The sequence below is a fragment of the Solea solea genome, chromosome 9 (genome assembly GCF_958295425.1).
Source record: "Solea solea chromosome 9, fSolSol10.1, whole genome shotgun sequence".
NCBI lineage: Eukaryota > Metazoa > Chordata > Actinopteri > Pleuronectiformes > Soleidae > Solea > Solea solea.
Window position 1 is genome coordinate 6,749,022 of NC_081142.1, and position 13,125 is coordinate 6,762,146.

Here is a 13,125-nt window from a genome sequence, read left to right on the forward strand (position 1 = left end):
ATTATTTATGATAATTATTCATTGATAAGAGACAAACATATTTAAATGTCACAGTGTCATCTGTTTACTTCAATGTTCTACTTTTACTAGTGAACATATCTGGGCATAAGCTCAAGAAGTTTTGCTGAATGTGTACTTGTAGAGGCCAAACCTCTGAAGTTTGGGAAGCTCTGCTCAGGTTTACTATAGAAAAAACTAATCAGTCTATTGCAAACTGGTCATTATATTTATTATTATCTAATTATTTACATATATTGTATAACACAAGTCGAGCTGCTGCGATTACTGACATTATAATAATGTACATCTATTGTCATGACAACTGTCCCTACTGTGGACATAATGCTTGCACGTCTTTCTATATGTTGACCAAAATTAAAATTTTGGTCAATATTTATGCCTATACTCTTTTAATCTCAGGATTTATTCATTTGTACACTTATTTAACTTTGAGTTATCTGGTGTTTTTAATTCTCTTTGAAGCTATTTATGGTTTGATTAAGTTGTTTATGAAAAAAGTTGCTCCCTCAGTCATGTCATCCTGGTGTGACTGAAAGTAGAATCATATTTTTGAAAAGATTACCTGAATATAAAGAATCCGCATTATAAACAACAAGAGTAGGAACATTTTACATATTCACAACTCTTAAACCTGGTTTTCCACTTCAATTTTCACAACTAAATGCGAACGGAAATGTGTCCTTTATGAGATTTATTTTGACAGGTCAAACAGGAAATGTCTTAATTATGCTAGGTTGCTAACTTCACGCAGTTTAAAAGTTCAGTGTGGGTACGTGGTTGGTAACCAACGGTTTTATTTCTTATTTTCTTCTCACGTGCAGTATTGCTGTAAACCTTAAAAAAGCTCTCGGGTGTCAAACGGACGGTAGGAATGGTTCCTCGCAGGCAGGAGTACGGGGGGAAGAGAAGCGCAGGAGCGCGGAGCGGCTCGGTTACACATTTCAGGACAGCGATGAACTCGGGCTCCCTCCGCCGCAGCCCAGCCGTGCTGCCGTCAGTGCTAACGTTCCTGGTGATCGTAGCCTCCGGAGGCCTGTTGCTCATGATAGAGAAAGGAATGCTCAACAATATGGATACGCCTCCTCCTCGGGGTAACGGCAGGCGGCTGGACTTAATCCGGCAGGCCGGGAAACACAGCCCGGACGCTGTGGACGTAGAGTCCCAGGTACAGTAGAGCCCTAGCGGGAAGTTTCATCTCCAGAGGTTTACCAGACACTCAGTGTAGTTTCTTAGCGGTATTTCAGCTTTTAAGTTGCTGAAACCATTTCCTCAGTTCACACCAAACACATTTCTGGAACGATATGCTTTTTGACTGTATCAGTCGGGTGGCAATTCGATTTGTATTGTGAATCGATTCTGATTCTGATAGTGTGTATTAAGATTGATAGTGCGGACAACTGGAATTCGCTTTTCTTCCTACCAAAATTGAATGATACTTGATTCTTGATACAATAACTCACAAATCACATTTCCAAAATCAATGCACATCCCTTGCTTGTCAAAGTTGAAGCCTGTTTACATAATTGTAGATAAATACATATCTGTAGATAGAGATATAATTCTGTCTATCTGTAGATAGGTCATTGTGTTATGATGGCTCAATTTGCAATGTCACACAAAGCAAAGACTTCATTTAACCACACAATACAATTAGACACAATAATAGACTCTAGTCCATACAACTAACCACACGACAATAAAAGCAGACAAGAGAAAGCCACCGTCTATTTGATCTGGATTCAAGCTTTTCGTTAAGTTCGTTAAGGATCGGCACTTAAATGAGTTATTCAGTCTGTGGTTTGATGGCATTAATTCATTTTTAAAATCAGGATCCAGACAATGCTGTGAGCATACTGATGGTCTGTCTGATGGAACAATTTGGCTTTTAAAGTACTAGTACTAGACCACATCATTTTACAGCAGTGTATATCCCTCTTACAAACTCTGAAGACAACAGGTCAGTCATTACACCCACTGTTTTTCTCTGCTCAGGTCAATTTTCATCTTCCCATAAAACCCTCACGTCCACAGCCATCAAACACAATTTCTACCTTTTTTTACAGGCCGCGTAATGACAGATTAGGTGATATGTGAAAGGTAAAAGATTGGTGAAAATGCTCCTTTTAATTTACTGATTTTATGATATTGATGTAGATCCTCCAGGAGATCCGTAACCGTACCATCAGGACCATGTGCAGCCAAAAGAATATGCCCCACAGCATTTGGACTCTAAGCCCCCTACAGAGGAAGACACTGCTTCAGCACATCCTGGTCAATGATGAGTACCGCTTCCTCTACTGCTACGTCCCCAAAGTGGCCTGCTCCAACTGGAAGAGGGTTCTGAAGGTGCTGAGTGGAGCACTGGAGAGTGTGGACGTTAACGTCAAGATGGACCATCGCAGTGACCTGACGTTTTTGTCCTCTCTGAAACCCGAGGAGATCCGCTACCGCCTCAAGCACTACTACAAATTCATGTTCGTGCGGGAGCCCATGGAGCGCCTGCTCTCTGCCTTCAGGAACAAGTTTGGAGAGATCGAGTCTTACAAGAAAAAGTATGGTGTTGAGATCGTAAAGCGGTACAGAAAGGGTCACGCTAAAGACACAAACATAAAAGGAGATGACGTGACCTTTGCAGAGTTTGTTCGTTACTTGCTGGATGAGGATGTGGATCGTATGAATGAGCACTGGATGCCGGTGTACAACTTATGTCAACCCTGTGCCGTTTCTTATAACTTCATTGGTTCCTATGAGCACCTGGAGAGTGATTCAGAGTTTGTGCTCCAGCGCATTGGAGCACCTCCTTATGTTCACTTCCCAGAGAGGCAAACATGGTACAAGCCAGTCACTACGGAGACGTTACATTACTATCTGTGCAGCTTACCACAAAAGCTACTGAGGGAACTGCTGCCCAAGTACATTTTAGACTTCTCGCTCTTCACTTATCCATTCCCAAACACGACCACTGAACACTGTAGGCATTAAATGTGCACTGTCTCATAGTGGCCGTCACACCAGCACAATTCCAGTTCTTGAACCAAATTTAACTGGCCAGCTCCTTCACACCAAAAATAAATTGGTTTGGAACCTCAAAGGTTGTTTCCAGCAAGAACTCAAAAAATAATTACATTTTTTCTTGCAAGCTGTTACGTCATCAGTAGGCATGTCAATGTAGATGAGAGGAAGAAGGAAGGACAACATACCAGTCAATATGGCCAAGGAAACGAAGAACATACAGTGGTCTGAGGACAATTTTCTGCCACTGCTGAGTCAACTTCCTCTCATATTGTGCATTGAGCAACACCCACTGTTGATGACATAGACATTGGAACTTTTATTCCGTGTGAATGCGGGATCGTACCAAGATTCTAAATAGAACTACAGCCCGAACAGGAACCGTGCTGGTACTTACCAGTGTCCAAGTGCTAGTTGACAGCTGTCTCTCACTTTTACTTGAGATGTTCTCACATCATTGCAAAATGCTGATTATTACAAGAGATGAAGATTGAACTTCAGAACCACTAAAGTTTCAGGTCAGCTACAAAGAACAAAGTTACTGAAAAGTATGTTACATGCACTGTTAAAGCAGTTAGTTCACAACACATTGATTCAAGTGTAAATAAGGTTTCAAGACCAAACTTTGTATTTTGTACCATCTTAATACAGACTTGAGGGGAATTTAAGGGTTAATAGCTTCTATGGGCATTCGGTGGTTTAGCAGGCTAAAACACACACCATGTACTCAGAGGGTTGTGGGGTCTAAATCAAGCTTGTGTTGTTGTTTTTTCTATGTTACAGCCTCTCTTTCACACTTTGTTTTTTACTTTCAACTGTTCACCATCTAATAAAAAACAGAAATTTGTAATATACATCTCAGAAGTTTCTGTAATTTTGTATCACTTTATTTTGTGAATAATTAAATAATTTAGACATCATTTAAAAAAACATCAATATTAGCATGACACACACACAAAAAATAATCAGACCTTTAAGAATACTTGCTCTTGTTCAGGCATGAACTCACTTGTGAAGATAAAGCTAATTCTATTATTGGCTGTACAAGATACTGACAGATGATGCATTGCACCTCATTATGTAACAGTTTGTTCAAATGTTTAGCACCATCTGTTGCTTCACCAAGACCCAGACATATTGTCATCCTGTGTTTCAGATTAGATTGGGGTAAAAGTGGCACTGAAAGATGTTAATGGCTAATTTAGTCTCAGTTTTATGAAGGCTTTTCATGTCCATACTCAAGACTTCAAAGCACAGGCTTCTGGTGGATTATGACTCACTCATCAACGCCTTCATTTGTCTGACTGTGCGGGTATTAGTCCTTGAAGCTCACACTTCTGAAAGGAGAAAAAGACACGTCAGTGAAAGCGGAAAACCATTGTTAAAAATAGTCCTTCACTTTGGGGGGGTGTTTACCATACAAAAAAGCCTAAATGAATGAATTATAGGTCCAGGGTATAAGAATTAGTGACATTTAACGGTAAATTTACGAACACAGGTTGTAACAAATGGAGAACTCCTCCACTCACCGCTCTATCCCTAGCATGTCATGAAACTTGGGAATGTGCATGTTTTCCTTCATTTACAAAGTAAGCTTTCCCTTTAAAACAGGCTGGTTTGTCCACTTGGGCTGCTGTAGAAACATGGCAGCACGACATGGCAGCCCAATTAATCCAAAGCACTTGGCTAAAATAAAATAAATATCATAAACAATAATTCAAACATATTTAGGCGTAATATTCAACATTTCTGAAAATAAAACCTTCTATATGTTACACACTGGACCTTAAAGATATACAGTATGTGTACATACTACATAAATAGTGAAACCTAATAACAGCTCTGTCGTTTTCATGATAAACACCTTACTTGTCTGCTGACTTGTCAGTTGAGCGGTCAAGACTTCGCAGGATCGAACGTTCTGAGGAGATAGTGTGAGAGCCAGTGGAGATGCTGAGGGGTGTTGAGGTTTTGAAGGATGAAAATGATGCACCCTGTTTATGCATTTCTTGAACTGCCCTTTCACTGGGGGACAGAGACAATGAGACAAGGTCATGATGTACTTCTCCATTGTGTTGTTACAACTTCGGATCAAGAAAAATGTCAGATTTCAAGCTCTAAGAGGTTATTACAGTATTTCACAGTACTGGGACATTTACTAATGTCTTCACATCCTCATAACATGCTTCTTTAAACATGAAATAGCAAGTTAAAAATACCTTAATATTGATAGTAAAGTTGATAAGATTTGTATCTTTATTAACGGGGTGCTTAACTTTGACTGCTTAAAGTTGAAGTAGGCAGTTGTTGAGTTTCATCCATTCTGAAATTAAAATTGCCATTTTCTGTCCTGAGGTCCTCTCATTGGATGACCATAGGTGGACCCACTGATTTCATACAGAACAGATCTCTCTTTCTCTCAAACTCTATAAACTCAATCTCCAGCTCTCATTTAGATGCTTTCATTTTCTAAGTTTCTTAGTGCCTTTCTCTCAAATCTCCTATCCTTATGCTAAAAGGTTACTGAATAATTGATCAATGACACCAAAAACAATCCTGCCTACTGTGCCTTTAATGTTTTGCTTTTCGTATGTTGGAATTGTCGATGTTTCTGCCATCAACACAAGTTTCCCTGAGAGAGACTATAAAGGTATGTGAAATCTCTTGCCAGTGGAAAAGTCAGCATCAGTATAAAGACAAAAATTTGTCAAGCTCACCGTTCAAAACGTTCACTGATCAACTGTCTTTTCAGAACGTCCATCTCCGTCTGCAGCTGAGACACTTTACTGCGGAGTTGGGAAACCTCTCTGGTGTGCTCTGCACTTTGTGAGGGTAAACACAAAAGTGACATTCAATCTTTTTTTCAAATGACATTTAGCCACCTTTATCAACTCAAGCACACGCCGTTTATTGATATGGTTTTTATTTACGTTTTGCTGTCGGCCAGCGTGAGCCTGTCACGCAGGATTTTCAGCTCCGACTCTCTTTCACTGGCCGTCAGGTGAGTTTGGAACTCCTTCTGCCGATTGGTGGAGAGTAGCGTCTCAAGGTTACGGACAGTTAACCTCTCACTTGAGAGTTGCTTTTTAAGTAGCTCTGCCTCTGACCGAACATCCTCCAGCTCTCCTGTGACCTGGAATAATATTCACATTTAACCAGAGATCATAAATATTGCAGGACTGATAACTGCTCCATAAGAGTCAAAGTACGACTTTGGTGGAATGTGACATTTCACAGGCATGACAAGTCTATCAAAGCGAAGTAGGCCTTACCCTCTCCAGGTCCATGCTCTTGGAGGTGAGCTGCCGTGCAATGAGCTCCTTGTCAGAGTCCAGTTTGACACAAAGCTCCCTGACAGAGGCCAGATCTGAGAGGAGACCTGCCTTCTCCTCCTGAGCTTGGTTAAGCTCCTCCTCTAGTTTAGACATCCCACGAACCAGTGATGATACCTGGCCTTCATAAGCCTGGATGGCCTGCGTGTGCTTAGAAATAAAGCAGGGGGAAAGATATATCACTTCACCATAGCGATCTTTCTTTCTAATGTAAATAATAAGCTGCTTGTTCCAGCCCACATCTTACCTGATGGATTTCTCTCTCCTGGTGGCTGACAGTATTGGAGAGGTGCCTGCGTTCTGTGTCTGAAGAGAGCAGCTCCAGGCGGATGGAGTTATTGAGGCTTTCAGCTTGATTCAGCTTCTGTTCGCGCTCCTCCACTTCAGAATGAGCCGTTCTGAACCGGTCCAGCAGGTCCCTGTTCTCCTGCTCCTGTGGAACATGTACATTTATAATATAGATATAAAAACTACCACCACAGAGTATTAGACATAGAGACTCCACTACATGGGGCCTTAAATGAGTATATAAAGAGTAATAGCGCTCTCTTGCCTTTGTAGCCATCAGTTTCTCGATTCTTGACACTTCAGAAATATACGTGTGGACTCTCAGTTTCAGCTCATCTTTCTCGTGCAGAACCTCTTCCATCTCCATATGTACAGCCTATAGAAACAGACACATGATGCGTTGATGTTTTAGCTTTAAAATATTTTTTTCATTTTCTCGCTACATGACACAGAATGTGCATATAAGGTTTCTTACATACTTGGTTTTCCCGTGTCATTGTGGCCAAATCACTTTGTAGTCTCCTGTTCTCCCGGATTGTGATTTCTTTCTCCCTCTTGAGTACAGCCAGCTCCTCCTGGGAGGTGTCCAACTGTCTCCTCAAGCTGCTTATCTCTCTCTCGCGGCTGTTTAAAGCCCCCTGCAGCTGCCTGCAATGACCACACATCATGTATTATCATTTATCATGACATTTTGCTGTATTGAAAACAATCTCAGAGCTTTGAGACCAAGATACCCACGCTAATGAGTTATCCATGTCCATAACCGCATGCCTTGCATCCTTAAGGGTGTTTTCCTGTGGAAATACAAATAAAAAGTTCTCATAAAGCACAAGTCATACCATAAAAACAGGGCTATGTCAGACATCCCCTTATGTATGGACAGCAATTTTGATGGTATTTGTTAATGACCGACTACCTTCATGGACAACTCCTCCTGGAGAGCAACCAGCTTTTCAGTCTTTTGATCAACATCATCCTGCAGAGCATCTTTCTCTCTGTCCAGGGTAGCAATTGACTTCTGGAGAACAGCCAATTCCTCCTTATGCTTAGAGCCCCACTGACTTAGCTCCCCTGACAAACAAATCAAAAACGCACTCAAGCAACCACAGAGAAAAACAAAACATAGCAGAACAATTCAACAGCAAACCTGAACTTTGTAAAATTACCTATTCTCTCCTCAAGTTTCTCAATCTGCTGATGGGCATCATGGAGCTCATTCATCTTCACAGACAGCCTGTGCTGGGTGTCAGACAGTGACTGCTCCATCTGCTCTTGGAGCAGCCTGTAGACAGACAAGACAAAGTTCACTGGTCCGTCTCTAAACACATTGACAAGAATCCCAACAAAGCCCAGGAAATTTGCAGTTTGTCAACAGGAACAATAGTAAGACAGAGAAAATACTGATGCTTTCTTTTGGAGTTTGTCTACAAGTTGCTACATTTATAACAAAATATGCATTTAAAATACACTCCCAACAGTAGCCATATCTTTAATATTAAAGTTTTATCCCACACAGTTTCAGCACAAACCTCAGAGCGTTGGACTCGGCCCTCTGCTGGGCTTCAAACTCTACATTCTGGATCAGAGAACCTGAGCGAACCCTCAGCTCCTCCTCCACAGCCTCCTTACTCTCCTTAAGCAGAGACACCTGTGACTGCAGGTGCAGTTTCTCCTCCTCCAACTATACCATAATGTACATAATGGCAAAACAAAAACAAAGACCCAATTAACAGTTTTGAAAAATACATTTTTAACTGTGGAAATCCATCAAGCTTACACTTTTGATGGCGTGTTCTAAGTCAAGAATTCTCCGGTCTTCAATCTGTCTGTCTGTGAGAGCCGAGGTCTGGGCAATCTGCAAAATGTTTGAATATTTGTGAGTGGAAAAACAGATAATTTTCTGCTGATATATTAACTTATGAACATTACAACTGAATACTCTGGCACTAACCTTTAATCTCTCAATCAGTGCATCTTTTTCAATGGTCATCTGCTCAATTGTGATTTCAGCCTGTTCAACCACTTTCTGCAGTTTTAAGATATCAGCTGACTTATCTGTGCTATGAGCCAACTTCAGGTCCTCTTGAGTCTGAAGCATTCAACAAGCACATTTGGATTTACAAGACCAAAATAAGCAGTGTCAAGTACAAACTTAATGATATATTGTTTGTATTGAATATACCTTTCTGAGCTGGGTTTTAAAATGGTCTCTTTCAGTGCAAAGGGCCTTTGCATGGTTTTGGATGTCCTCAATGTGCATCTCAAAGTTTAAGAGAGCAGCCTTAAGCTCATCTCTTTCCTTTATTACATGGAGTAGTTCAGTGTGTGCAGCACCTCCCTAAAGAATTAACGCCATTATCACAGTCACCTTTTGCACCAATTTTCATCAGAAAACATGTAAAACTCTATCAATAAAAATAGTAAAAATGTGTGTTCTTTCTTACCGTTCTTACTTTGGACCTAGGACTTCTGCCTTTAGCTGGACTACGACTGGGGCTGGAGTCTGGACCTCCAGCCCCTCTGGTTTTTTTGTAGCGCTCAGTCTCCTGACGATAGTAATCCCTCTCCTCCTCTAGACTCTTGACGAATGCATCCAGACGTGATGGGGAGCGCTCCCTTCCACAAACACCATGTTTCGCTCGCATTGTCTCGAGCTCCAACACCAGACCTTTTTCTAGGACGTAGCCACATGTCAGTAATAGACCAATTACAGCAACTTTAAGCAGCAAAACTGCAACCCAATTGGTTTAAATAAATTAGTTATGAAAAAGGCCTGCTGCTTACCAGCCGACATCATTTTCTCAGTTTTGTTCTGCAGCCGGATTTTCTCATCCTCCAGGAAATTCACCAGTCCTTCCATTTTTTCAATCTGCTCTTTAAGCTCCACAAGTTGATCTCTAAGACGGTCTTTTTCAAAATCCCCTTCAGACATCTCCTGTAATAAATCATTTGCAACAGATAATGCTTTCAGCAAAAAATCATGACATTAAAACAGACTTCTTTTGGCAAATATCTCCAAAGAACATGCAAACTCCACACAGGACAGCCCTCAGTGGAACTGGAATTTGAATCAGTGACCCATTTGATGTGAACAACATCAAGAGGGTCTTGAACAACCCCTCACCCATTTCTATTAACAGAATATAAAATAGAATAAAAGCAGCATTTAAAGTGTAAATACCTGTCTTGTTTTTGTGATAATATCTTCCAGGTCTTCAATGGTTCTCTGTTGCCTCTGAATTTCTTTCTGTTGAGAACCCATTTTCACATATCATAATTCTTAATCATCTTCTAAACTTATAACCTGTGCATCTAAATACAGAACATTTTTATTTGATGTTTTTCTTATTGTCTCACTTTGGCTTCTTGCAGTTCCACATCAACAGTTTCCAACACCTGTTCTTTATCCATCTCCAGCTGCTTTGCAAGGTCATCTATGTGTGTAAGCTCTTCACACAGTTCTAGATTCTTTACAGACAGATTAGCCACTTCTTTTGAGACATCTTTCTTCTTCTGTTGCAGGTCCTCTACCTTCTGTTCCAGTTTCCTGTTGGTCTCCTGTAGGTACTCAATCTGTAAAACAAGTAGCAAGTAGCAGCTATCAGTCAAAAGCAAAGGGAGTGATAGGACAAAATATAAGTGTTTTACCTCCAGAGGTAATCGGTTCAAGACCTATGTCCATGTAGCAAAAATATTGATAAATTATAAATATACTTTATGAAACCCTAATGCTTGCCTGCAGGTTAAGATGGGAAATTAGTTTCTCGTTGCTGATGTTCTGAGCCTCTAGGGAAACCACATCATGAGGTCGTCCTCCATGAAGAACATGATTCAGGCGCTTGATCTCGTTGTCTCTCTCCTCCACCTATTATAAAAGGTATTTTAATAAAACAGCACTCAATAACATCCACATTATCTTTCAGAATTGTATTTGTTTCTAGTCAATTTATTTTCGTACCTGAGTGCTTAAGTGTTTAATATTTTCCAGGGCATTTTCCAGGTCTAATTTGATCTTTATAATGTCTTCCTGTAGCTCCTCATTTCTACAAATTACAGTCAAACATAAATAACAAGCATCAAATAATCAAGAGCATCACTTATCCCACAGTGCACAGTTTAGGTGTTATAAAGAAACACACCTTCTATCTGCTAACTGCAGCAGATCAGCTATGAAGGGATCATCAGTCTGCAACACAGGGTAGGCTGATGTGGAGGAAGGAGGTGTGAGCTCATCAATCTGCATTCTCTGACGTCTGAATGGTATGCTGTGCTTCTTTCCACCTGTAAAAATAAGGATTGATTTGATTTATTTTTGAAAGTCAAATAGGATTCACAAGAAATAAAGTCTTAAAAAGATAGAGTGGATAAATATTCATGTTAGACATAATTTCAGTGTGAACTCAAACAGATCGAGGACAAACCCCTGGTATTTACCTGGTGTCTGCACCACAGCTTGCATGTTCTTCTCCTGCAACTGCTGGATGCGCTCAGCTTTCGCTTTGCCATCTCTCTCCAAGCAGCGGACCTTGTGAACATACTGATTGTTTAAAAACTTCAAGTCAGATGTCTCATGGTCCAGCTTTCTGATGTGGGTCTTGAGCTCTGAAGTTAGACAAAATTGTAAGGAGTAGGTATAAGCCAATACAGTACATTAGCCAAACAAAATGTAAAAATCTGATACAATTTAAAAACCCAAAATATCACATTTACATCTTAATAAGCACAGACTGTAAAGATGTGAATAAAAAGCTGTTTAGTGCAGTCTATTTCCTCTCTATGGGAACAGAAAATATGGAAGATGAAGCATTGTACTTCAGAAATGGCTGGGGGGGTAAATGCATTGGCTCAAATATATACTTAACAGCTTAGTAGACTGATATTGGTAAATGGACAGGACAATGTAGTATTGAGCCATCACTACTGGGAAGTTATCAATCCAGTGAGATGATGTTTCTAACTGCACTAATTGTGGGATTGACTGGTTATCGCATCTTACCTCTGGTGACTCGATCCTTCTCCTCCTTCAGCTTCAGAAACTCATGATGCAGCTCATTATTCTCCCTGACCACCCGGGCATTCTCCGTCTTGTATGGCTCCAGGAGAGAATCAAAGTTTCGGCTTTCTTTCTCAGTCTTACCTACTGAGAGTTTGGCATTTCTCAAACTCTCGGTTGTGTGAACCAGGTCACTGTGAAACAAAGAAAGAACTGTCTCAAGCATGTGTTGTGTAATCCACTGTGATTGACTCACTAGTATTATGGGATGGAGGTGCAGGGGATCGTGCAGGTGGGGCTCCATGTGTCACCTGAACAGTTTCTCCACCAGTGGCAGTGACTCTATTCCCAGTGGATGTCTGTATCCCAGCTGATCCAGACGCTTCCTCAAGTTTACGAATTTTCTCTCTGCATTAGTGGTCATGGCTGCGATGAGGTCCTTCAGGTCCACAGCACAACATACTATTTACATAGGCCTAAGTAGGCCTGCAACATTTGTCGTAAAACAATCGAAATCATAAAACGACCAAGTGCAAACTTAAAATTTGAGAGAATCTGTAAATATTTAATAAAGATATAATGTGGCCGAACATATTTATCAAGTACTCCTATGCTGCAGATACTCTTCCGGGAAGAAGCCTGTTGACAAATCAACAAATATCGAATTATCACGATGTTTACAGTTTTTCCTATAAAGCATTAAGATGAAAAATATAATTCCTAATGGTTGTGAAACATTTGCAGTCACAAAATCGGTCAAAAATAAGTAGCTCTAAGGTAGGAAGGCTTATGTAAAATAAATAACTTGTTCGGTTAGTTTCATAAAGTTACAGCTAGCTACCATTTGTTTGTTGTTTGCTAATGCTAGGTAGCTAGCTTAATGTCAATTAGCTGATGAACTCATATTAGTACTGATATTGCACTTGGTGTGTTTAACTATTAAACTGCCCGCTTTAAACGACATTCACTTTGAATAAAACATCTGTGAGAGCAGTTTGACAACTGTCAATCAATAACATGGCGTTGTATCTCGGGAAGTGTCCATCAACTTACCTATCTGTGAGGACACTGCTGCTAACGTTAGCTTTACCAACGTCAATGTATCCCTACATCGCCGACTTTGATGTCTCCCTCGAAATAAATACTCGTATAGGATTTATTACTGCAACACTCAGTCATCTCCGATAGAGTTCGATAACCCGAAGCTCTTGTGTTGACATGTTTTCCGCGGTAAAGAGTTTGAAAAGAGCGCCGCTGAGCTACGGTTTGGATTCGTCGCTAAGGAAGGGAGACACAGTGCGGAAAATCGGTGGCAGCTTGTTTTGCGAATCAGCGTTGTCCGCACAAAACGGATGGGCGGTGTGAACACAGATATTTAGCTCAGTTATATTGAATTTATTATTTATGTGCCTTTTTAATACACGAACAAAAAAATGGCAGATGCAAATGTGTTATTTACAAAAGGTATTAGGAAATAAA

The 13,125-nt window shown here is 40.4% G+C and overlaps 2 protein-coding genes across 3 annotated transcripts; one reads left to right on the forward strand and one right to left on the reverse strand.

Annotated features, from left to right (window-relative positions):
• The first annotated feature begins 743 nt into the window (after nucleotides 1–743).
• Nucleotides 744–3,887, forward strand: chst14 (carbohydrate (N-acetylgalactosamine 4-0) sulfotransferase 14). The gene is made up of 2 exons (XM_058638916.1): nucleotides 744–1,186; nucleotides 2,176–3,887. The coding sequence occupies exons 1-2, from the start codon at nucleotides 893–895 to the stop codon at nucleotides 3,001–3,003; spliced, it is 1,122 nt and encodes a 373-aa protein (XP_058494899.1). The 5' UTR covers nucleotides 744–892; the 3' UTR covers nucleotides 3,004–3,887.
• On the reverse strand, nucleotides 3,881–12,949 carry cep135 (centrosomal protein 135). Of its 2 annotated transcripts, none has more exons than XM_058638914.1 (26): nucleotides 12,700–12,949; nucleotides 11,958–12,285; nucleotides 11,650–11,840; nucleotides 11,088–11,255; nucleotides 10,793–10,934; nucleotides 10,612–10,696; nucleotides 10,390–10,518; nucleotides 10,011–10,226; nucleotides 9,835–9,900; nucleotides 9,438–9,588; nucleotides 9,098–9,327; nucleotides 8,836–8,991; nucleotides 8,605–8,742; nucleotides 8,431–8,508; nucleotides 8,183–8,334; nucleotides 7,820–7,935; nucleotides 7,570–7,724; nucleotides 7,392–7,447; nucleotides 7,133–7,301; nucleotides 6,919–7,029; nucleotides 6,613–6,798; nucleotides 6,306–6,515; nucleotides 5,964–6,166; nucleotides 5,751–5,855; nucleotides 4,903–5,058; nucleotides 3,881–4,370 (listed from the first exon to the last, which is right to left on the reverse strand). In XM_058638914.1, the coding sequence occupies exons 2-26, from the start codon at nucleotides 12,068–12,070 to the stop codon at nucleotides 4,349–4,351; spliced, it is 3,504 nt and encodes a 1,167-aa protein (XP_058494897.1). In that variant the 5' UTR covers nucleotides 12,071–12,285; nucleotides 12,700–12,949; the 3' UTR covers nucleotides 3,881–4,348. The 2 variants fall into 2 exon arrangements, with proteins under 2 accessions (XP_058494897.1, XP_058494898.1); XM_058638915.1 differs by having other exon boundaries at nucleotides 4,898–5,058.
• Nucleotides 12,950–13,125: the final 176 nt, after the last annotated feature.